This window comes from Podarcis filfolensis, assembly GCF_964270895.1.
Source record: "Podarcis filfolensis genome assembly, chromosome: 4".
Taxonomy (NCBI): Eukaryota; Metazoa; Chordata; class Lepidosauria; order Squamata; family Lacertidae; genus Podarcis; species Podarcis filfolensis.
This window is the reverse complement of record NC_139607.1, coordinates 90,689,775-90,715,452: the sequence shown is the minus strand read 5'-3', so window position 1 is coordinate 90,715,452 and position 25,678 is coordinate 90,689,775. Positions and strand designations below refer to the sequence as shown.

Sequence of the window (25,678 nt, the reverse complement as noted above, 5' to 3'; positions counted from 1 at the left end):
CAGTATGCCAAGTCACTGATGAATGAGATTTGAGCATTTTAGCTTGACGCTTTGTGTTACCTGTCTTCCACTCAACTGTTAGCTTTCCTCTGCCATCCACACTAGTGGCTCTGAAGTGGAGCAGAAAACTTCCCAACTGCTCCATACCCTGGCCAGCTACCTTAGTGACAGCTGAGTTCTGCTACTAGAAGCCTTGATTCCAGACACCTGGCACACAGTGATGCCAGTTACCAAGAAGGAGGGGAGAGGGCAAGACAGCAGGGACCTTGGGAAGGCCAGTCTTCTCCCTTGAGCTCCCTGGTACCTAGATAGATAGCAGTGATGCTCAACTTAGGGAGGCCAGAGGAGCAACGCCAACCACTTCTGGTCCAGGGCATTGCCTTTATATATGACCTGTAGGCTTTCCCATGATGTTACAAAGAACAGTCCCTGAAGCCTGAAAATTGTATTGAATAGGAGAGGCCAAGAGTCCGATTTTCAGGAGACTTGGTTTGAACAGCTCATTTTGGTGTATCACTGGATTAGTCTAGGTCCGGATAATTCATCTGAGACACATACAAGATATAATGAAAGCTGGCAATGCAGTCGCCCCACGAAATGAAACTGCTCATTCCAGGGTTTCTCAAGAAAAGGCCCGAATGATTAACAATTAAGAAGAATGATCTTCCTTTGGTATTTCTATTGACCCACTTGCATATGACCAAAAAAACCATTGAGTTCTTAATCCTAATCCTCTATCAAGTTTCTCTCCCATATGTTTCCTTTCAGATATAACTAAGTCTGAATGTCTGTAACTTGATCACATCCTCATTACAATTTTTGCTACACAAACTGACCTCATGGGTGATTTATGACTGATACGCTTTTGCAGCGCATAATTCAAAGCTTCCAAAAATATTTGGCACAATCGAAAGATTGAGTAATGTTATTTTGTCCTCAAACCGCAAATACTTGACTACAAGAAAATCTAATTTCTAGAACCAGCATCAAATTGATTTTCTTGTAAGTCAACCTGATATGTCCCAACAACTGGAGAGCCCTCCCCAAAGCATTTATCTTTTTCAAATCCACAACAGTAGAATTTCCACATAACAGTAACGCTCATGAAAAGTGAAGTCTTGTGAGCTGCAAGGAGCACAAATTTTCCCCTAAACCTAGAGGGCAACCTTCCAATCATCTGTGTGCCCCTTTCTGTGGCCTTCCAACCAGCAGCCCACGCTGCCCAATTGCCACATCATGGTTGCATCATGGAGCACATGGGCAAAGTCATAAAGATGAACAAGATGTGGGGGCTCACCTCTGACTTTGTTCTGTGCAAAATGCACATAAGTCAGAGATCACAAAATCCTGTTTCTTATACAAGTTCCAGGTTCGGGCAGCAGCTTCCTTCCAACTTGGGTAGGGGCCTGTTACAGTGGTGCCTCGCAAGACGAAAAGAATCCGTTCCGCGAGTCTCTTCGTCTTGCGGTTTTTTCGTCTTACGAAGCAAGCCCATTAGCGGCTTAGCGGATTAGCGCTATTAGCGGCTTAGCGGGCTTAGCGGATCAGCTGATAAGCGGCTTAGCGGATCAGCTGATAAGCGGCTTAGCGGCTTGGGAAAAAGGGGGGGGAAGGAAAAAACCCCGCAGGAACTCGCAAGACATTTTCGTCTTGCGAAGCAAGCCCATAGGAAATTCGTTTTGCGAAGCACCTCCAAAACGGAAAACCCTTTCGTTTAGCGGGTTTTCCGTCTTGCGAGGCATTCGTCTTGCGGGGTACCACTGTACTTTAAATGGAACTATTGCAATGGGTAAAATGATCAAGCCAGGATCAAACGCATCTCCCCCGTCCCATGGTCCTGGTCTGGATCAATGTCCGCCATGGCTTTTTATTAAAATAATGATGATTTTTAAAATCCCATGCATGTGAATATTCATTTAATGTACTGTTTAGTGTGGTTCTGAGGCTACCTAGTGAATTCATGGGAAAGGAAAGATTTGAAAAGAGGATTTCCTGGTTCGCAATTCAATCTCTTAGCTGTGTTAGCTCTCCCTAGAACAAAGGTCTTGCCTTTATTTGTACAGGATCTTTAAGTACTTTTACATTTTTTATTCTTTTTTGCTTCACACTTATAAGCATTGTAAAGGAATTTATTTTGCACTGCACCAAAGAAGAAGTAGCTATAGAACATTCTGCACATTTTGGTGGAAGTAGATCATTTATGTGTTTGGTATGCAAGAAAGCAACTTGGTGGTTAATACTGATGCAGGGCTCCATTTTTTGTGTTTATTTTCCAGATGCAAACATGGGCCAAGGCACAGATGCTGTAAGCATTATGAAGATAATTGCATCTCCTATTGTGTTAAAGTGAGTGGAAAAAACAACATAATTCACCATTAGAAAACTATTTAAAACTATTATTTAGATATAAAAAGTTGATGTAAGTCACAAATATGGATGCAGGGAAAAAAATTTTGGTCCACATTTTTAGCAAACTGAGCTAATTTGTACCTCCCAGCTTCATACAGTGGTACCTCGGGTTAAGAACTTAATTCTTTCTGGAGGTCCGTTCTTTACCTGAAACTGTTCTTAACCTGAGGTACCACTTTAGCTAATGGGGCCTCTCGCTGCCGCCGCCGCACGATTTCTGTTCTCATCCTGAAGCAAAGTTCTTAACCCAAGGTACTATTTCTGGGTTAGCAGAGTCTGTAACCTGAAGCGTATGGAACCCGAGGTACCACTGTATAAGGATTGGAGCACAATTATCCTTCTGATTTTGCACTTCTTCAAATTTTACAGTACAGTTCTTGCCTCAAAAGACATACCAAAATGCCTTATAAAAGTTCATATTTTAGGATAGGATACTTTTATAAGTGCATGCACTGAGATAAAGTAATCAGTACCAAAATGTGTATTTGAATACATAAATATGTATTTCATCACAAAATACATACTTAGTGACAAAATGCACATGCAATTATATATTTAAGTACCTTTTAAAATATGAATTTCATACTTTAAAAAAATCTATCTGCAGATTAATGTGGAGATGGACAGAACAGACCTACAAATAAGCATACACAGTAGAACTGACACAGACCAGAAATAAGAGTGATCCATCCATCCCTAGTCACAAAGAGGTTACAGAGACATTTTCCTGCTCTGGGTCCTGTTTGTGTATGCATGTACCTGGAAAAATGTAGTAGTGGTTTCTGGATTTCTATCAATTGCAATGTTCAGGGCAGAGGGGAGTTGGGAGAGCGCATAGTGTGAAAAGTGCATTGTCTTTGGGTAATGCAGTGTTCCTCTTTGGTGTCTGTGCTGTATTATCTACAAGGGATCTAACAGGAAACATCAAAACTGCATTTTATCCTTTCATGGTCTATTCCATTTATGTGAACGACTTGCTTTATTAAAACTAAGGTTTTAATTACTATTGTAGTGTGGTTGGAGCAGGCACACAAGCTTCATAAATGATAGGGGGCAGATGATTCAGTGCAGTGTAAGGTAGTAGTAGTAATAATAATAATAATAATAATAATAATAATAATAATAATAATGATGATGATGATGATGATGATGATGATGTTATTATTTATGCCCTGCCCATCTGACTGGGTTTCTGGACTGCCAGTCTCCCCAGTTCCATACCCCTGGTGGTATTTCTCACCCCTCCCCACTGAACTTGATCTAAGAGTTACTTCACACTGTATCTTCCCAGTTCTTTAGAAATACCCTCCCAGAGAATGGGCCTTTCCATGGCTACTAGCCACAGTAAACAAATAACGTACAGTGGTACCTCAGGTTACATACGCTTCAGGTTACATACTCTTCAGGTTACAGACTCCGCTAACCCAGAAATAGTACCTCGGGTTAAGAACTTTGCTTCAGGATGAGAACAAAAATTGTGCGCTGGCGGTGCAGCAGCAGCGGGTGGCCCCATTAGCTAAAGTGGTGCTTCAGGTTAAGAACAGTTTCAGGTTAAGAACGGACCTGCGGAACGAATTAAGTACTTAACCCGAGGTACCACTGTATTTATGTACGGAGACAGTATAGCACTGAATGCCAGGTGCTGAGGACAAACAGCAGACTTTCATTCTCTGTTCCCAAGTGCTCAGAGTCAGTTGGCTGGTTGCTGTTGCAGACAGAATGCTGGATTTTTCATGTGATTCTGCAGGGCAACCCTTGTGTTCTTTTAGAAAAGCATTTAAAAAAAGAGAGATGCAACGGGCAAAAGGGATCTCAAAGCTCCCAATATGTGAAGCCTTCTGCGCTGTCTTTTACATAACCGACTCATTGAAAAGGTTCTTCAGTAGATGCCCGCTTTTCTTTACGCGGTCACCACCGTTGCTGGTGTTCATTTAGTGCCTGCGGTAAGCTGCTAAAGTGAGTGAAAAGCGAGGCTCTGAGAGCCTTGTCCGATTTAATTGCGCGCAGAACCGTGTAACAGATCGCACTTGCAGCCGTTCCCTCAACTCAAGTACCAGGAATGTGCTGTTCTCGGCAGAGGCGGCACACATACAGCTGTGCCTCCCTGGCACATTGGAGTAGATTTTTTTTGGACTCTCTGAGCCTGCGAATGTATTTTAAGGGTAATGGGAGAAAGTTCACAGTTGTTGCACGAAGGAAGGGCGGTCCGTGTCCATTGATATGAACTATCCTCTCCCAGAATACGATCGGAGTGGGTTTTCTTTCCCTTGGAAGAGTGAACTGTGCGGGGAGATTGTTTTGGCTGCAGTTAGACTGGCACAGGTGGGAGCACCTGCTCACATTTCCTTTGGTAGGACTCCAGCTCATTTTGGTTTTGCGTTTGAGAAGTGACGTGTTCGGGGTGAAGCAGCTTTTCGGGAAGTGTCTGCTGTTTTATTGGCCATGATATTTCTCCCCTTCAGATTTTCGTAGCAAATTGTTATGGCTCTCCGGCAACAAGTGTGAAGAACAGCATGTGAAAGAGAAGGTGCAGCTTGACAGTCTGCATATTTTGACTCGGCCTCCTGCATGTACTGGTCTGCTTTCCGCAGCTGCCATGTGTCAGTGTCCTGAAGTGCATTGCAGCCAGCTGGTTAGCAGCATGACCCAAGCCAGTGAAGCTGTTTTGAGCACAGATTTGGGTCGCCACAGAGACACAAGTACAGCTTTCAGTTCCTTATCAAACATATAACAAAACTTGCAGGATAATTAGGATAGAAACTGCAAATTTAATGGACACGTCTTTGGCACACAGACAGAATGAAACTTCATTCTGTGTGTTTGGTTACCACACTAAGAATTGACACATAAGCAGACACACAGCTACAGTGGAGAATATGGGCTGGTAAAAGGTAAAGGACCTCTGAACGGTTACACCCAGTCAAAGGCAACTATGGGGTTGCGGCGCTCATCTCGCTTTCAGGTCGAGGAAGCCGGCGTTTGTTCACAGACAGCTTTCTGATGTCATGTGGCCAGCATGACTAAACCGCTTCTGGCACAGTGGGACACCATGATGGAAACCAGAGCACACGGAAACACCATTTACCTTCTCGCCGCAGCGGTACTTATTTATCTACTTGCATTGGCGTGCTTTCGAACTGCTAGGTTGGCAGGAGCTGGGACAGAACAACGGGAGCTCACCCCGCCACAGGGATTTGAACTGCCAACCTTCTGATCAGCAAGCCCAAGAGGCTCAGTGGTTTAGACCACAGCACCACCCACGTCCCTTATGGGCTGGTTAGTCAGCTCAGCACTAAAGACCTTAGTTTTACACCATGTTTTAGACCAGGCTTACCCATTCTATTGCCCTTCAGATGTGTTAGTATAAAGTCCCAATCAACTCCGGCCAGCATGGGCAAACACATATTTTAAATAAATTTTAAAAGTGTAATTTCTGCTTTCTAAAGTTTTCCCTGGGTGGCGGTGATTTAAACTTAATTCTGTTGTTCCCAGTTATATAGGGAAAAGCCGATTACCTTCAGATTTTTATTTCTAATTATATATTTAACCATTTGCATACCGCTTGATCATAAAAACCTGTAAGTGGTTGATCTCTTTTTTTTAATTACTCACTAAACATTCTTGGTTGTCAGGGGAGACAATCAATAAGAGAGGCTGTTGATGGTTTGAGTTACTTATAAATCTGTGCATTGACTCAAGTCCTGCACAAGACATAAAGTCTTCCACTTGAAGAGTCTTAGCTGGTTTCAATTTCACTGTACTTGCATATTTCAAGTAATGACCGCCGTCATAGCTATCAATGCTCACTGGCCCATTTAATCGCACCCAAAATTCTTATACACTGAGCCAGTAAAATGATATTCACACAGCAATCAGCACTATAAATATATCAACGAGATTTTTTCTTAAATGATATATTTAAAATAGAAAGGAGCCTCCCTCGCTAGTAGTAACAGAAGTAGTAGACATCGGTTTCCTAAGAAGTCAGTGCCAAATGTTCAGCAAGCAATGTGAGCAGACATTCATCTGTTTAGGTGAACTACCTATTAACTTGAATGGTAGTTTGCTGGTGCAGGATTCAAGTTTCCAGGTAAAGTGTAAACTGGATAGCCCTTCTTTTCCATGTGATACAGCAAACTGCATCTGATTTCTCTCAAGTTTCTCATCCCTTTTGGTAGCTGGTGAAGTCATTATCCTGTCAATTGTTTGATCTTGGTTAAGGAATATAGAGAAACCGGCCTAAAGACAACTTGTGCCTCCTTTCTTTTAGAAAACAAATACCCCTTTCCTCCTAGCCAGGTTTCTTTTAATTGTTATACCAGCATTGATGTTGTCCATGCCTGATGTTGTCTATACTTAGGTTCCTGCTTAGCCTATGATTTGCAGCTGGGACGGTAGATGAGAAACCTCTGTAATCTGCTCCGTAGGCTTGTCCAGCTCAATTTCGAAGTTGTAGAAGTTCCTTGATATTACATTACAGAAGCCGGGCCAGACTAAAGTGGAACAAACACTTTTGAACATTGTTGCCGGGCCTCGGTTTCATGTGATCATGTTTTATATCACTTAAACAGAAGCAAAATCCTGCTATTTTGATAATTTCTTCTGAGCTCGGTGCATGTGCTTTGAGGTTTTTGAGAGAGCTACCAGTATTGTTGAGCTTTTCCTAAGGATGTCTCTGGACAAAATCAGCAGGAGCTGTCTTCTAAGAAAGAACATACGTGGTTTTGTAATTTTCATTACGAAAGGGTTGTGGCTCCCCCCTTCCTCCCAAAGTCTGGGAAGGATGGCTGCCAATGGCTTGACCTATTTGTCAGACGTTCCTTTCCTGCCAAACAGCTTGCCTTCCTATCGTCATACCTGCTTGTGTATTGCTTTTGTCTGGTTTTCCCACAAAGTGGGCACAATCGGCCACAGGAAAAGTGGAGATAGTCCTGTTGTGGTTAATTCCAGCTTGAGGGTTCTCCATAGGCCTCTGGTTGGTCACTGTTAATGAGATAGAGGGACCTTTGCTCTGCTCTTTCAGGGCTTTTCCTATGTCCATATGTCTTCCCTGGACAAAATGCACTTAACAAATAAATTTTCCCAATTCAAAAAGTGGCCAGTACTTAAAATTCATCAGTCTTGGAACAACAGACGGCACAGCCTGTTATTGCACATTAGACATTTCAAGAGCCTAGTCTAGAGAAGTGGGATATTCACTCAGGGAATAATAATTAAAAAATGAATATAGAGCAGGGGTAGTCATTGTGGTGCCTTCCAGCCCAAGCCAGCATGGCCAATGGTCAGGTGTGATGGCAACTGTAACCCAAAACCTCTGGAGGCCTACCTCTGATACAGAGGTTTATCTTTGCTTCCCTCTTGACATTTTACTGGTGTGCAAGTAACTTGGAATGTTTATAGAGAGCCTCAAAGAAGATGGGGGGCTGGTCTGTGTGTTCCTTTTGTGATAGGAAACAGAAGTTCCATCACAAGTTTCCCACTGACCCATCTCTGTTTACGCTGAATTTGCCGCGTGACCAAAGGCAAAGATGTAGCAAATTTCCTTCCCCCTCCAGTAAAATAACAATAACAATGATAATAATGGCAAACAATGGTTGGAGGCAAGGGCACTTTTACGTAATGGCTCCAACGCACAAAGTAAGTTTTGCAGGAAGAGGTGGGTGGGAATTGTACTAAGGGGATGTTGATCCCCGTGGTGAGAATAATTCACGGGACAAGCTGTGAGCATTCTCAGACTGGTTTAGTAACCACTGTGGCACTTAGAGGTAACCTTATCCCTGTACCAAACCCCTGGTAAGGTGACATACAATTAATTGTATGGAAGCTTAACTTGTGGAACAAATGGAGTATTGCAAGAGCCTGTTTTGTAAAGGTTAAGAAAGGGAACAAGGAATAAACCTTGGAAGAAAGAGAAAAAGAGAAACCATACATATAGAAAAGTTGGTGCTAAATAAGAAACAGGCAATGTTTAAATCTCATGATCCATGCTGATATCGTCATTGTTATGGCTATAACCTGTACTGAAAGTGCCATGAGTTTAGAGGTTGGCTAGGGGAGCAGATACATAGGAGAAAATTAGCCAATAAAACGAGTAAGCAGTAAGTCACCCCAGCCTCATTTATGAATGTGTTGCACCTGCAGCAATCTGATTTGTTATTCTCTGTTTTGAATATTTACCTAGTACTGAGTTTCAGTGTGAGAAATGGAGTCAGGTTTTTTAAAATATGTCTGCTGAACAGGATTCATCTGCGTGGTGATATTTGCAAGAGTATACGTGGAAGAGGTCTTTGAAGCCTTTAATCATTTTTTGAAAACCCGTTTCACAAAGTAATCCTTAGCAGAGAGGGCATATCGGGCCATAAAAGTTGGTTAAAATTACTCTGCTCTTTTATATCTCATGGTAGACTTTCTGCACCTGTGAAATCTTTCATTTGATGCATGGATTAGAATTATAGCTATTGGCACAATATCGAACACAATAAAATGGATTTTGTTGTGTTTGAACCCCCATTCACAAGCTCTCAACCTGGATGGGTGCAGTTTATTGCAAAACAGAGTTGTCCCAACTAAAATTGTGCTCAGAAGGTGGTGTGCCTGCCAGCACTAAGTTCAAGTTTCTTTGGGAGGAGGGTGAGCTATGATGCAGCCCTTGTCTCAATTGTATCACTGTGGGTTAGCCTGCTCCCCGATGTGTCAGCTGGAAGACTTTGCTGTGGGAATGCTTTCAAATAAGTATGCCTCCAGTGATGGAGCTGGTTCCCAGAGCACACCCAGAATATACACCTGCTCCTTCTGGGAGAGTGCAGCCCCATTCAGGGCAGGCAACTGACTTGCTTTCTGGATCCAAGAACCATTCACCCACATAGCTTCTATCTTGCCAGGATTCCGACTCATTTATTAGCCCTCGTCCTGTCTTCCCACTGCACCCAGAGGCTGGTCTAAAATTAACTGGCAGTACATTTAGGAGAGATTACTCAATATGTAATTAACGCAGGGAATCCGCTCCTAATACGTGGTGGAGCCTTGCAAGGGAGGATAGACAAATCCATGGAGGGTGTGACTCTCAGTTGCTATTTGCCATGATGGTTGGCATTTGAGAGTTCTTAATTCTGGATGCTGAGGACAAGCAACCTTCCTGCTCTTGCCTGTGGGCTTTGCAGAGCTTTCTGGCAGGCCGCTGTTGAGAAGCCGTACTAGATGGGGCCTTGGTCTGATGCAGCAGGATTTCCCCCCATGTTCTTAGCTTCTGTACTAATACACCCAGAAGTTGGACTGCACATGGAAACAAACCACATATTGTTAACATTGGCTGAGCAGCTTTAACGGTTCAGTACATGGATTTCCTTTTGCTTTAGTGCATGCTTCGCAAGACACCTTGCAGAGTGGTTGTTGAAAGAACCCAGGAATTGAATACGCTGGAGATTGAATATAGCTGTCCAGTGCTTGTGTTTTCAGGAAGATCTTTGTTTTCAGAGTTCCCACAGTCTTCCAGATGTTTGAGCGCGAGGCATAAGGCTTTCCCCATCTCATTGTTTCCTTTTCTGTACCATTGGCATGGATTTAAGGAGAAAAATAAATATATTGCGCATCTGAATGTTTCTTTTCTCCATTAAGTTAACATTCCTGAACTTTTCATGGGGAACCTGCCTTCAAATTAAGTGAAAAAAGAAGGGAGGGAGACATGTGTGCTTATTCATTTGCAGTATTCAGACTCAAGCTATTAACTGAAGTTTTTGATGTGGCATAGAATATATTCCAAAAATAATAAAACAAAGAAGAGTTAACCAGGGCAGGGCAAAGGTGTATATGGGTGAGATGCAGTGTTGAACATGCTCAGAGGAGTATGGTCGTAAGTAACTTAAGGCTGCTCTGAGTATGATTTAGTGGATATCAACCTGTAAGAGGAGGGTGGAACTCTCCAAGTCTCTCTATCTGTCCCTTTGGAATTTCCCCAGGCCAGTGTTAGAAACTCATATACATATGTTAGGCGCCAAATGTCACCTTAAACCTAGGTTATTGGCACCCAGTGCTGGATTTACGTATAAGCTAAACAAGCTATAGCTTAGGGCTCCACTCTCTTGGGGCCCCCCAAAAAATCTAAAAGAAAAAAAACACCCGGATGTACATTTCCAAAATACAAGATAAGTTCAACAATTACTTTGATAAAATACATGTTTTGTTATGTGCAAATGGCTTTAGATACCTATTAGGTCCATAAAGTACCATATAGCATATATTCAACACAAAAAACAGTGACAATTTGTTGTTGACAAAGGACAGCTGGACATATAAAGGGCCCCATTACCTTCAGTAGCTTAGGGCCTCATCAAACCTAAATCTGGCCCTGTTGGCACCACAACAGCATGTCTGTTTGCCAGGGGGTTGGACTAGAGGACCCTTGCAGTCCCTTCCAATGCTGAAACTCTATGATTGTATGATCTCAGTTACATTGCTTGACTGTAGCCTACCCTTACATCAATTCACTTGCCCCAGTATGCAAGGAGGAGAAACACACACACAATGGGAAATGGTATTAACTGGAAATTTTTTAACTGTGGCCTGCGAGTTCCATTAGGGTGACCCATGGAAAGGTTGTGGCACCATAGATCTGTACTCAGCCCTACACTTACTTTGCTTGATGTGATGATGGAGGACTAAGATGCCCAGCAAGGGGTCCATGAGTTACACGGCAGCACAGAAGCACAAGACACACATCTTTGGCTCTGCACGAGTCAGCTAACTCAAAGGAGATGTCAGCTGCCAACCTGGCACTCGGAAATCTCCACACAGTTGCAATTGGATCTGCACCAGTGGCAGGACACGCCTGGCACCCAGGGAATTTTGAACACTGCCCTCACCAGCCCTAGTTCCCTCTCTCCTTGAGTATTTTTGCATGGCTGGGATGTGTCTTTGAACTCTGATAATGCCTCTTGCTTGCCTGGTTTGCGGATAGAGAAGGGGTGTGGGTAGAAAACTATTCTACTGCACAAAGGGGAAAAAACATGCATTGCTCCGCCTGCTTTTGCCTCTGCCCCCCCTCCACTAGAGACATGTGCCCCCCCACAAAGGTTGCCGAGATGAGCATGCAGCCCTCATTCTGAAAAAGGTTCCTGCCCCTGCCTTTCCCATAGATCTCTGGCACAGTGTTGTTTTTTTCCAAGGAGTGCTCAAAGGTACGCAGCACCAGCACCTCTTCTTTGTTGTTAAAAAGTGTGGCACTTCCTGTAACTTCACGGTGAGCACCTATTTTTCTAGAAAAAAAAAGCTCCGATGTCCTGACCCCCATTCTGCAGCTGAATCTCCTAGCCTGGAAATAGCTGTTGGAACAAGCAAGTGTCACGCCCCTCACCTGCCTTCTTTGCTGAACTGTTGCTCATGTTTATTGCAGATGCAGATAGCACTGGAAAATCAGAAGTGTTAATAAGTCCCCCCACTTCCCCAGCAAGCTTCCAGGCCTCAGATGCTCCTACTGTCGCTACGACGTTAGAGGAGACTGTAGTGGAATAATTCTCTATTTCTTGCCCTGCGTTGTTTTGGTTGTTGTCAGTCTTTCAAGGGCCATCAGCTGACACAAGACGCGAACAGCTGCCATGTTACACCGAAGGGAATGCGCCAAGGAGTGGGTGGTCTACCCTTGGTCTAAGGGCCCACTTGACACAGAGAATTTTGGGTTGGGCAGAGAATCGGGCTCAGTCCTCCTGGAGCAGGTGGTTGAATGTCTACAGAGAGCCAGTGGGGCATAATGATTGACTTGTTGGTCTGGCACAGGGTAGATGCAGCCACAGAGGTCACTGGGTGCCCTTCAGATATGGAATCATTGATTTGTAGAGTTGGAAGGGGCCGTGAGGGTCATCTAGTCCAACCCCCAGCGGGGCAGGAATATTCAGGTGGCCCCGTTTGGGGGTTGAACCCATGTTTACCATCCCTCAGCCTAGCCTTCCTTACAGGGTTTATATGAAAATGAAGGTGACCCCCAAGCTCCTTGGATGAAGGGTTGGGTAAAAATGTAATAAGCTATGGTTGGTATTCAATTAAATTTCACTCAGAGTAGACCCACTGAAATTAATGAACATGGCCATGTTGGGTTCCTTACTTCTAGTGGGTCTACTCTGAGCACAACTTAGTTTGAACTCATAGGGAGAAATTTTACACTCTGAAACCCTTGGGAATGGAGAAAAGGAGGAAACTAGATGGACCTTTTGATTGTAAGTTCCAAGGTTATGTTTCTGTGAATGTTTGCACAGCATACCTTCCCAAGGTTTTGTTTTATAAGTGAGATTTATCTGTGAAGTTCCTGACACGGCTGTTTTTCTTTCATTTGCTCTGCCTCCCTCTCTCTAAATGTCACGTTCTTAATATCTTCTCCAGGGCTTCATTAGGATGTTTAGCGTTGGTTACTTGATCCAGTGTTGCCTTCGGATCCCGTCAGCATTCCGGCATCTGTTTACAAAACCTTCCCGGCTGCTCTCGCTCCTCTACAACAAAGAAAATTTCCAGCTCGGGGCTTTTCTGGGGTCATTTGTTAGTATATACAAAGTAAGTTTCTAAAGTGCTGAAAAGTTAAAAAGTTGGAATTTAATTATCCTAAAGTTGCTCTTTTGCAGCAGCAGAAATATTTAACGAGCATCTGTATCATTCTAGGGACCGAGCCACATAGCCTACCACACACTCATCTGGACCATCTTTTTTCTTTAAAAAATAAATTGCATTAAGGGCACTGATCAGCAAGTGGAATTGTGGGGTGTGGGTGTCTTTTTACTAAATGGGGAGGATTTTTATTGAGCATTAGTAGAATATTGGCTTGTTTGGTCGCAAGTGGGGAGAATCCCCTTGATTTCGGTTTCCTTGACCATGGAGGAATTTTGTAAGCACTGCCGGGCGACATTGTTTTGTAACTTAAAAGGGAAAAAAACAAACAAAAAGGAAGCAAGCTTAGCTTGAAAAGAGGTGAGGGAGTCAATTTGATGAACAGTTTTAGAATGCATCAATGAACTGGGAGTCTGAAAGGCGTGACACATATCTTGTTTGCAAGACAGAGAGAAATCTTCATTTATTAGTGCAACACAGCACCATTCGCCTACTGCTTGGAGAGGCGTGGTTTCTGCCTTCATAATTTCTCCTACACTGCTCCGGGTTCTATACTGATATTCTACTCATTTGATTATGGCAGATTGCATTGTTCTACTCTTGAGCAACCCACTAGACTCTCTGAGAGCAACCACACCACTCGAGGCTATATATACCGTATTTTTTTGCTCCATAAGACACACTTCTTCCCTCCTAAAAAGCAAGGGGAAATGTGTGTGCGTCCTATGGAGTGAGTGCAGGGGGGAGGCAGGCGGGAAAAGCCCCCAAGAGCCGCACACAAGCTCCGTGCGGCTCTTGCTGGCTTTTCCCCAGGAGGGAGAAGGGACTGACTGGCCGCATCAGTCCCTTCTCCCACCTCATAGAAAAGCCCACAGGAGCCACGCACCCTTTAAAGAGCTCGCGGCTCCTGCGGGCTTTTCTACGAGGTGGGAGAAGGGACTGATGCGGCCAGTCAGTCCCTTCTCCCTCCTCAGGGAAAAGCCCCCAAGAGCCGCGCGCCCTCTAAAGAGGGCGCGGCTTCTGCGGGCTTTTGCGGGAGGTGGGGGAATTCCCCCACCTCGTAGAAAAGCCAGTAGAAGCCGCGCACCCTTTAAAGAGTGCGCGGCTTCTGCGGGCTTTTGCGGCTTGTGAAAGGGAGCTCTGAGCAGAGCCTGGGATGCATACAGGCTCTGCTCAGCACTCCCTTTAAATAATATTTTTTTTCTTGAATACCCCCCTCTAGAAACTAGGTGTGCCTTATGATCAGGTGCGCCTTATGGAGCGAAAAATACGGTAAATGACGCTATAGCCAAGCAATCTTTCACGTTTACCTGTATGCTCACTCTTTCTAAGGCCAATGCACTTTGGAACTTTTCCTCGAGAAAGCCTTTTGCTCTAGCCTCTCTTGTATACCTTCTAGGACCCTAAAAGTGCTGGTGGCAGAATTCTGAATTGTACTCTTAGATTGCAAGGCAGGGGATATCTTACTTTTTAATGCTCTCCCATGTAATTAGCTCCCTGCGTATATGAAGCTAGCACATCAGAGGGGGAGTCTCTTTCCCTGAAGCACCAGTTTACTACATACAGAGAGCTTTTTCCACTAGCATAAATATGACCCCCCCACCAGCAGTACACTCCAGAATTCTTAACCCCCTTCCAAATAATGTGCTGAATGTCTGGAAGCAATTCCTTCCTATTGGCAGTTTTCAAGCAGCCAAGTAGTATATTGACTCAGGTGAGGAGCAGTTTGGGTGAAATGTATAGAAAGGAAGGAAATGATATTTTGAAAAACAAAGAGGCTGTGTATATATGAACAATTTCAGATTTGGCTGAGGCTTTGTCCTTGTTTCAGACTGACCTCCTAGTCTATCTCCAAATACCACGTTGAGATTACTTTATAAATCATCGTGCTGAGCAGCTACTAAGTGTTCATCAAGAGCCAGAGCCGTAATCAGAGGGTTTAAGTTGACTTGATTAAATTTTTAAGATATAATTGAGTGCTTTGTTACTAGATTATAGCTCTAACGAGGTTGATGTGATTATCCTCAAAACACAGGGTACAAGCTGCTTCCTGCGCTGGGTGCGGAACCTGGACGATGAACTGCATGCACTTATTGCAGGTATACCTCCATGTTTCTCCATGGCAGTGGCCCACTTGCCCAGGGCTAGAACTTTCCATGTATTTCCCTACCCGCTAGAGAGATGCTGGTTTGGAACCTGAGCCCTCTGCTTCCTTGTTTCATACGGTTTTGTCGATTTTGGGATGGGAGCAGTGAGGAAGCCTCCGTTGGAGATCAGCTTAGTTCCCGAGATGTTGCAAGAATTGGCCAGAATGTTTGCAATACGTCCAGCTTCTGTCAGCAAAGAAAAAACCCCTTAGCCCTGCCATTGGGCATCCTCCTGGCCACTGTGTGAATTTTGATTGTGGACTGTGTCTGGTCTGATCTTGCTGGACTCCTAAGCTCTGTTATCCCTTATTTGGATCATTGTTGCTACAGAATTTCATGTAGTACATGGTAAAAAATGTGACCGATTTGTTTCTTGTTCATCCAGGGTCCTTGGCAGGAATGTCAATGATGTTCTACAAAAGTACTACTATCTCTATGTACCTGGCTTCCAAACTAGTAGAGGTAAGTGTGTTGTGGCTGTGTGTGTGTGTGTGTGTGTGTGTGTGTGTGTGTGTGTGTAAAACATTTGGGAGGAAGAAAATTCTGAGCACATCTACTCCTTTGTAGCAGTTTGGAGCCAGTGGGTCTGTTACACTCACATCTGACCTGCATATTTTCATTTTAGGAAGGCGGAGTTCTGTGTGGATGGGCAACAGAACAAGGATACCCTACATAGCAACATAATAATAATAATAATAATAATAATAATAATAATAATAGTGGAAAAGGCACAGACCAGCAGGTGCAGGATGCTTCTTTGAGAACAGCAACCTGAGTGCAATGATGTTTGTATGCTTGCTTTGTTGCTGAGCTGGTATATCTTGTATTTTAAGCTAAAAGGTTGCTTCCACATGTTAATTTTTCCCTTGAGGAAAAGCAGCTCCGATCGAAATAACACCAGGAATCAGCTTGGAAGGATAGCATTTCATGCATCTGTTGGCTTTTCCCTTTTGTATCTTTTCACTTCACTAAATGATGAGGTCTACTGGTTCCAGACTTGCTGTGTAATATTGCACCACACAGCGGCTGCTTATTCTCTCCAGGGCACTAAGGAAAGCAGAATCTCTGCATGAATTGCCACGTCATGGCGGCCAAAAACTAGCCGACCAAAGAGGGACGTGTTGCTTAAGAGGAGAAACGGTGCAGATAAAAATAAGCCTCCATTGTTTTTTTTAAAAGGAAAACCAAAAATGCTTCGAAAGAGCATGCCATTTCAAGTAGCTTTTAGAGGGCTGATTAGTTACTGCTCTAAGAAAGAAAGAAAGAAAGAAAGAAAGAAAGAAAGAAAGAAAGAAAGAAAGAAGCACCAACACTATATAGGAGGTAGTTATATTGCTTGGATGTAAAATATCCTCTAATGCAATATGATGTTAGGCAGCTGTTTACACTAGAAATACCTGTATTTTTCTGTCTATAAGACGCCCCCATGTATAAGATGACCCCTATTTTTTGAGCCCCAAATTAAGAAATAAATATTTTAAACATTCCATGTATAAGATAACCCCCAATTTTAAACTTAAAAAAATTGGGGAAAAACATAGTCTTATACACGGAAAAATACGATAAGTAGCAAAACTGCAAACATGTAAGTACTGCCCCATATCATTCCCGGAGTTTATTCCCACTCCTGCTGCAACTGATCGTGTCGTCTTAGTACGGTCCCCCTCTTCCTCACTCAGTTCCATGCTAAAAAGAGATGCATTGTAAGCTACGCAAAATCATTTAGGTAGTCTACAATGTTTCCTTGTCACAGAATTTGGACATTTCCCCCAGCATTCTGGAGACTCTGTAAAACCTTAGGCCAGATTGGGATTTAGGTTTGGCGCCACCTGGCGGTCAATAGGCAGCATTGCAAGTTTGCAAAAAAAATATGAAATAAAGAATTCAAACAGGAAGCTACCCTCTTAGCTCCTCCCTTCTCCTTCCTTCTTCACTTTCCCACTTTGCCTCGCAGAAATTGGTCGTTTCTTCCTTTGACACCTGGCATTTTTGGAGCGGGAAGGCATAAAGTGGAAGCAGTGGCTACTCTCGGCTCCACTGCATCTCTTGCCTTTGTAAGAATACTTTGCTCTGTGTTTCTTTCATTTAACAGGCCATGTATTTCAAAGGCATCGAAGCTGGAAAGGTCCCTTATTTTCCCCATGCCGACAGTATCATCTACGCTGTGTCCACAGCCATCTGCTTCCAGGCAGTAAGTGTTCAATCTTTAGTTGGAAACTGCTCGATGTGTGTCTGCATCAATGAATCACAGTTGAGTAAAAATATTTAGAAGCAAGGAGACAGTTTGACCCTGTGTACAAAGGTCGGTAGCCTCCTTCCTGTGTTTCCCAATAGCAAGATTGCTAGAGCTTTTTTTATGCTGTTAGACGAGAAGACTTGCTGAGGCTTTCAGGGGTAGAGTGTGTGTTCCCGGAACATGTAGCCGCAGCTGTCTGCTGACTTGAGCAGCCATTGGATTTGAACCCATTCCTTCCTTTGTGTGACGTTAAAGCTGTGGCTGGTGGGACTGTTTTTATGATTATTTTATTATTACGCTGTCTGTTGTTATGCTTTTATTATGTCTTTCTTACGTTTTTTTATTATGGAGGCTCCGTAAAATGTGTTCTTAGTGTTGTACACTAGCCTGGGATCTTTTGATAAAGGGCGGTATATAAATTGAAATAATAAGAATAAGAATATGGTTAAATGCAGATTTTGTTGTTGTAGGCCGTGATGGAAGTTCAAAACCTGAGACCTTCATATTGGAAATTTCTATTACGGCTAACAAGGGGAAGGTAAGTAACCAGCAGTGATTTTAATAGAGCAGTTGCAGATTGCAGTTCTGTGAGAAGTTTGGTACTCTTTCTTGGGAGAAAGGTCGATAGTCTGCTAAGTGAGGCCATCAGAAAGAGCAACCACCCCAAAGTATCTTACTGGCTGTATATTAAAAATATAGGATGGTTGTGGTCAGGAAAGCGCCATTCCCTTTGAATTTCCCTGGTTTCTGCTTGTATCGCAAGGTTTCATTTCCATGTCTGTTACCAACAATGTTTCTTAATTCAGGATTAAGAATGGATATTTGCATTTGCACACCATCACAGATAATGTGATATGTGGAGTGTAAACATGCATACATATCTGTGGTTGTGTCTTTATTCTAACTTAAAAGCGCCATCTGCATTGGCACTTCTGGAAGATAATTTCCATTCTGACTTCTTTTTTAAAAAACAGTCAACTACTTACACAAATACACCATAATGCTAAGCAACCAATTGAAAATCATGTCATATCTGACAGGCTTCGCTCTTTGATTTGCAGTGATTAGGGTAGAATGCAGTTTGCGTGCAATGCTCCAAGTTTTAAATTAAAAGGAAGGGGTAGGGTGATTATCTTATCTGAACACAGACATACCGTATTTTTCGCCCCATAGGACGCACCGGCCCATAGGACGCACCAAGTTTTTTGGGGGGGAAATAAAGAAAAAAAATTATTTCCCCCCCCCAGGCGCTTGTGGGGCTGGCTGTCCCTGGAGCTTGCGGGGCAGGCAGCGGGGAGAAGCGTTCTACTCCCCGCAGCCCGCCTGCAAACCAGGTCCGGGGACAGCAGGAAGACGCGCTGCGCCTCCCAGCTGTCCCCGGAGCTTGCGGGGCAGGCAGCGGGGAGAAGCGCTCTTCTCCCCGCCGCCCGCCTGCAGAACAGGTCCGGGGACAGCGGGAAGACGCGCTGCGCCTCCCAGCTGTCCCCGGAGCTTGCGGGGCAGGCAGCAGGGAGAAGCGCTCTTCTCCCTGCCGCCCGCCTGCAGACCAGGTCCGGGGACAGTGGGAAGACGCACTGCGCCTCCCAGCTGTCCCTGGAGCTTGCGGGGCAAGCAGCGGGGAGAAGCGCTCTTCTCCCCACCGCCCGCCTGCAGACCACATCGGGAGACAGCGGGATGGCGGCGTTCCGCCTCCCCGCTGTCCCCCGACCTTGTGGGGCTGGCGCTGCGGCTCTCCTGAAGCCTGGAGAGCGAGAGGGGTCGGTGCACACCGACCCCTCTCGCTCTCCAGGCTTCAGCGAAAGCCTGCATTCGCCCCATAGGACGCACACACATTTCCCCTTCATTTTTGGAGGGGAAAAAGTGTGTCCTATAGGGCGAAAAATACGGTAAGTTAAAAATGGAGATAAATAAAAAGAGAAGAAGGCAAACAGGGAAGGAGAAATCTCAAGCTACCCAGGAACACTGTAATTGTTAATGCATTGGACTTAGCACTTGGTAAGCTATCACATTGCCACACTTCCTTTAGCTAGAAGGAGGAGCGTCAGATTGAAGAAGAGGAGAAAGAAAGGGATTCGTTTGACACAGGACACATTAGTGTGCACCACATTGCACACTATAACTGACAGAGTAGTGAGCCACACAAAAAGGGGTTGTTGTGAATATATTCTAAGTCTGCAAAAGATTTTGCTACGTTAGTCCTCAGAAGAGACAATATCCAAAAGTTCTCTGGCCACCAGAGATTAGTCCATTAAAGGAGTTCATTTGAACCATTTAAGACATTGGAGTCGATCTCTTGTAAACACTCAAAAGATTTTATAAAGCAAATAAAAGTTACTTTCTGGCACGTGTATCTAGTATGGGGAAGTTTTTAGTTTGGCCTATCAGATAGATATATTGATAGATTTTTGGTCATGTTTCTTTTTGTAGATCCATAATTTCAGACTCCATTTTCAATAAAGCAATGGCAGCCACAATTCCGTGAGTTTTCATGACTTACTTCAGCAGCGAATGCATTGCAGGAACCGAGTTTCATTCAGAATCAGAGTTGCCTTACTCTCCCAAGTGATGCAGTGTGCTAAACTCTCGCCTTGTATTTTCTAGGTTTGCTGTCATGAACAGGAAAGTTTTGGATGTATTTGGTACTGAAGCATCTATGCATTTCAAGGACTTCGTACCTGCGCTTGACCCAAGACATACAGTGGCTCCACCAGAGAGGCCTGTTGAGCGATCTTGGTAGTGAGACGTTAGCCTGGGACGAAGTCTGGCTGATGTTTGTGCTGAGAAGTTAAATTAACTTTAACAGTCAAATAGACCGAAGAGGGCTTGTGTTCCACTTCAGTATTGTTTCAGTGAGTTGCGTTATCTTACCAATCAAAACGTTGCTAAAGCACCGTAGCGAGATGCGGCTTTTAATTCTGCCGCTCCCTTAGTAGAAAGTGTCTCTGGATCACTGTGGCTGGTTGACGCAACCTGGTAGATTTTTGACAGAATTATATATCAATGGATTAATATATCAAAAAAAGATCGGGTGGGTGGGTTAAAGTACGTGAATGTACTTAAAATAAAAATAACACCATTTTGAAAACAATTCATTTTAATTCATTCCGGTAGATAACTTAATAACGATATTTTTACATTTAGAAAATGAAAGGGACATTGGAGATATAATGTCAGAATTCTATAAATTTTATTTTAAAAGTCAGATTTAGTGGGGAATGTTTTCTCTGTTCCAGATAGATGGTTAAAACAAAACATTGTTACTGGAAAATGTTTAAAGATCCAATGTCTAGTACCATATTTATGACTGTACTGTTTATATCCAGCTTTGGCTTTGAAAAAGCCCCCTCCCACCCGCAGCCTCTTCCCTTAAGTCGAATTGCATACCTCGAAAGCTGCCGAGAGATTAAAAAAGAAATATAGTGGGCATTTAGGCCTGAGTAATGTAGTTCTTCAGATACATGTACGAATAACTAGAAAGGACAAGACCACCACAGAATGGAATGTAGTATTGTTCTTCACGTTTTGAGCTGAGCCTCACAAGATATACTAGATGGTTTGAAGAGCAAAAAATTGAAAACCTATATACAAGAGACTTAAGAAGATGATTGTGCCCTTGAATATGGAATTGACTTGATTTTTGTAAGCCTCCGTACTATGTCAGTAATCCAGTGGCCTTCCAAAGGAGACAAAACCCCAAAGTTTGAAAGGTGAAGCAAAACAGATTGATTTTTTTTTTTAAGAACATTGATGCTGCTTGCTTCTACAGATTTTGTTCTTTTTTTTAAAAAAAAAAGTGTAGCCGATATACAAGAGCCATATTACAAGTATGTTAAATTTAGGGCAAGCTGGTCATTGCTCGAAATCCACTGCCCCTCTTTCCCTATCTGATCCCTGTGGAGCCTTGGATGTCCAGATTCCATTTCTATGATCAGTTCAGTTGGGTGCGGGCTGCAGTGAAGGAGCCTTTGGATGGAAAAGACATTGTACTTAGAGTCGTCTGATTTGTCAGAAGCTGAAATGTCTGTGCTTCGAAAAACATCAGAAAGATTAGAGATACTGTTCAGATTCTTCTTTAATTGCTGCAGAGTTGTTGTTTTTCCAGCTGTGTGTGTATTTGTGCACATGAAAATTACCTAACAGAATAATTTCCAATATAACAGTGAAATTATATTTCCAAAGAACAGCAGTAGCATAATATCTCTTTAAAACATCCCAGGGAGCAAGCAGTATTTTGAGTTTGTGAAAACTTTCCTTCAAGCTGGTTATAAAGCGCAACACTGGAAGAAAAATATGATTAAAAAGCCTGCAGTTTTAAGTACTCTTGATTTTGGCTTTTTGTTTTTGCTTTTTAAAAAGCCAGCAAGTTCTTTTTTCCTATTTCTTCTTAAAATTTAACATTGTTCCCAATGAATTTTTCTGGTGAACTCAAAAAGCACACTCACTGTGTCATGAACTATTTAATTTTAGTTAAAACTAATAAAGGTATTATGCTACCATTGCTGTTTGATTTTTATTTTTTTTAACGGACCAATATATTTGCCTCCATTTATTTTCTGCTGTAGCACATAAACTTGCACGTTGGCCTTTTAAGTGAGTACTGGTCATACTTGTTACATGTTGTTGGGTTTTCCTCATGCACTAAATTTTATATCAGGGTTGCCAAACGAATCCATAGCTTCCCTTTGAGGTAGGGGAGAAGTACGATTAACTAACACAGCACTGACGAGTGAACCACTACTGCTGCCGAATGATTGTCAGAAGTTTCTTTGAAGAACGAAAACTTCAACAACTGGCTACACAAAACGTTTTTTGCATACCTGCAAGAGATGATTAACAAATCCCCTGACCGGGATAACAGTGGCGGAAAGTTTATTTGGTAAAGACTCTGGAAAGAGTACAGGCATTGAACTCAGGGACATTATGCCACCCACATGCCATATAATATAACAAAAAGACAACCCCAAAAGAAGAGAAACCCCTTGGAAGTGAAAGTTGTCTCCACAACCAACAGTAGTCCCATTGTCTTGACTATTCCATGTAATTCCATGAATAGAAAAACTCTGGTATGGGTCAAGAACTTAACTTATAGGGCTTAGAGCAGGTGGTTGCAGTACACAGAAGGCAACCATGCACTTGGAGCTATATTGACACTATTTCCTGCCCCAAAGTATCAAACCATCCAGACCTTCGTGTGTGAAACTTGGTCTTCCTCCTTGTATGGGCAGCCTGTGCCCAGAGGCCTCAAGTCTCTGGTGTCATGCAGTGGTTGACAAGCCACCAGAAGCTCACACTTCATGCTCTCCAGAGTACAAGGGGCCCAGGGTCATGCCTGATGTTACCAAGAGCTGAATGCTTGGCCCTTGCTTCTTTTCCAGGACAACGTGAGAAGATCAAGGAAGGAGGCTCCAGAGCAGATGGAGATGGTTTGATCGAAAGACTGAGTGAGGATGGTTCCAGGGTAGCATTTGTGATACCATGATAATGGCTCAGCATCCAGTGTGTGCCCAGGCATCTTAAATGCCCGCAGTGGTTCTTCGTGGTGGAGCTAACTTGGCAGCAAAGAGTACGGAAGGGGGAAGGCAGCTCAGCAACCAAGCTGAACGTCAAGTCTTGAAGGTACATGGACAGCAAGGGAGAGATTCACCCATCAGAATATGGTAGTCAGATTTTTGGACCATATCTAGGTCTCTTCTGTACCCATCAGAATATGGTAGTCAGATTTTTGGACCATATCTAGGTCTCTTCTGTACTCTATCTCATTAGTTTGAACACCTTACTGGGCATTTTGGCTTACGGGTCTATAACATGTTTTTCTATTTCAGCCAAGATCTTTTTATACACCTTTGTTCACAACCAAACTTACTGTAATTGTGCCATGGCATCCAAAGTGGTACAGTTTGGCTCAGACCACTGAACCACCTCTGTCTCTGTACGGGCTTGAAATCCTCTGTCAGACTGAAATTGCCTCGTAACAGAATGTTTCCCCCCAGTTTTACTTAAGCAGAATTGTGTTACGAGTGGAAAATTGACTGTCCCTTTGCAACCCTCAGAAGACAAACCAGCAGGACCTGATGATCTCATTCACTACTAGGAGCTGTTCATGAGGCTGTGCCAAATTTTCACGAGGCTTGAGATTTTTCTTTTTCGCAGTGAAAACTGGCATTTCATGGGTCATTATGTTTTGATTGAAGGAATAGCATTCCTGGAGGAGGAGGAGGAGGCGGCAGCAGCGTTACTCTTCACTGCAAAACTACCGTCCCTCAAGTTCTCTTGTCCAAAGCACTGGTCAAGGGAGAAGGAGACGGTCTACACTTTTCTGGACATTACTTTAAAGGACTCGTTCCACAGTAATATTTACAAAGTATGAACCTCCTTCTCCCTTTTTCTGAGAAGCAAACTCAAAAACAGAGGCCATTCTCTCTCCCCCCCCCAGCTCAACCAAAATGCTGTCCACATGATTCATGTATAAGGATCTGTAACTTGGAGGTCTGATTCAAACATAGAAGGAAGGAAGTTGCCATGAATGTTTGCAGGAAGCAGAGAGAGGGGGGCACAAGAGTGTTGCGGCTTCTTCTCTGTAGGCTTCCCGGTCTTTTAAGAAGGCAAGGGATACTAAGTCCCCTCATCAGATGAATGCACATCCATCACTTTGGGCCAGACCTAGCAATGTGGGGAGAAGCACACTTCCTCTTTCACCTCTTTGTTTGAACACCAGAAATGGAATCATAGAATTGGAAGAATGATAGAAAAATAGGGTTGGAAAGGGATCATGAAGGTCATCTATTTCAATCCCCTTGCAGGGCACGAATCTCAGCTGAATCATCCATGACAGGTGACCATTCAACCTCTGCTTTAACAAGGAAGGAGAGTCTACCACCTCCTGAGGGAGATCATTCCACCATTGAATAGTTCTTCCTGTCTGACTGTTCTTCCTGATGTTTATTCCAAGTTTCTCCAAAATCAGTGGGACTTGGCTTAGGATCCAGGGTAATGAGTGTGGGGCATTTTGAGTTTTTCTTCGTTAGGATGAAATGGTGAGTTAGGGACTCTGGGAGCTCTTATCTCAAAGGCTGCTTCTGCCATTCCTCTTGTCCTCTGTGTTTCATATTTCTTGGCGATCATGGTTTTTGTGTAATGATACATTTTAAAAATATGTTTTAAGGAGCTTGTGATTTTAACTGGAATGGTTGGAAGTAAACAGTGAGCCTTGCCACCTCTCATCTCTGATTATTAAAACATTTCCTTACTGGACAAGTTGCAATGCTTGGATTGATTTAACAGAATAAAATTATTTGGCGGAACCTGTTTCTCAGACGCCAGGCTTTCTGACCTAAAGCTTGAAGAGACCATTTTGTCAAAATAATCCTACAGAAAAATCTGTTAAATGCACACACACTGCTGATACTACAAAGGTCCTGTGTGAGTGTCTGGAAGCGGTTGGAGGATGGATGGCGGCTAACAGATTGAGGTTGAATCCTGACAAGACAGAAGTACTGTTTTTGGGGGACAGGAGGCGGGCAGGTGTGGAGGATTCCCTGGTCCTGAATGGGGTAACTGTGCCCCTGAAGGACCAGGTGCGCAGCCTGGGAGTCATTTTGGACTCACAGCTGTCCATGGAGGCACAGGTCAAATCTGTGTCCAGGGCAGCTGTTTACCAGCTCCATCTGGTACGTAGGCTGAGACCCTATCTGCCTGCAGACTGTCTCGCCAGAGTGGTGCATGCTCTGGTTATCTCCCGCTTGGACTACTGCAATGCACTCTACGTGGGGCTACCTTTGAAGGTGACTCGGAAACTACAACTAATCCAGAATGCGGCAGCTAGACTGGTGACTGGGGGCGGCCGCCGAGACCATATAACACCGGTCTTGAAAGACCTACATTGGCTCCCAGTACGTTTCCGAGCACAATTCAAAGTGTTGGTGCTGACCTTTAAAGCCCTAAACGGCCTCAGTCCAGTATACCTGAAGGAGCGTCTCCACCCCCATCATTCTGCCCGGACGCTGAGGTCCAGCGCCGAGGGCCTTCTGGCGGTTCCCTCATTGCGAGAAGCAAAGCTACAGGGAACCAGGCAGAGGGCCTTCTCGGTAGTGGCGCCCGCCCTGTGGAACGCCCTTCCAGCAGATGTCAAAGCGATAAACAACTACCTGACATTCAGAAGACATCTTAAGGCAGCCCTGTTCAGGGAAGTTTTTAACGTGTGATATTTTACTGTATTTTTGGTTTTTATGGAAGCCGCCCAGAGTGGCTGGGGAGGCCCAGCCAGATGGGCGGGGTATAAATAATAAATTATTATTATTAT

The 25,678-nt window shown here is 43.7% G+C and overlaps 1 protein-coding gene and 1 long non-coding RNA gene across 2 annotated transcripts in view; one reads left to right on the top strand and one right to left on the bottom strand.

The window, feature by feature from the left end:
* The window catches only part of TMEM135 (transmembrane protein 135), a 166,973-nt gene extending 145,098 nt beyond the window's left edge, over nt 1–21,875 (top strand). Inside the window, exons 9-15 of the mRNA XM_083609983.1 lie at nt 2,277–2,346; nt 12,778–12,945; nt 15,032–15,095; nt 15,529–15,605; nt 17,236–17,334; nt 17,850–17,917; nt 19,981–21,875. Of these exons, the coding sequence (XP_083466109.1) occupies nt 2,277–2,346; nt 12,778–12,945; nt 15,032–15,095; nt 15,529–15,605; nt 17,236–17,334; nt 17,850–17,917; nt 19,981–20,116 (682 nt within the window). The 3' untranslated portion in view covers nt 20,117–21,875. The remainder of the gene's footprint in view (nt 1–2,276; nt 2,347–12,777; nt 12,946–15,031; nt 15,096–15,528; nt 15,606–17,235; nt 17,335–17,849; nt 17,918–19,980) is intronic.
* Nucleotides 21,147–24,692, bottom strand: LOC310760964. The gene is made up of 2 exons (XR_014547129.1): nt 23,130–24,692; nt 21,147–23,067 (listed from the first exon to the last, which is right to left on the bottom strand). It is a non-coding gene; the product is annotated as an uncharacterized lncRNA (long non-coding RNA).
* Between the last annotated feature and the right edge of the window lie 986 nt (nt 24,693–25,678).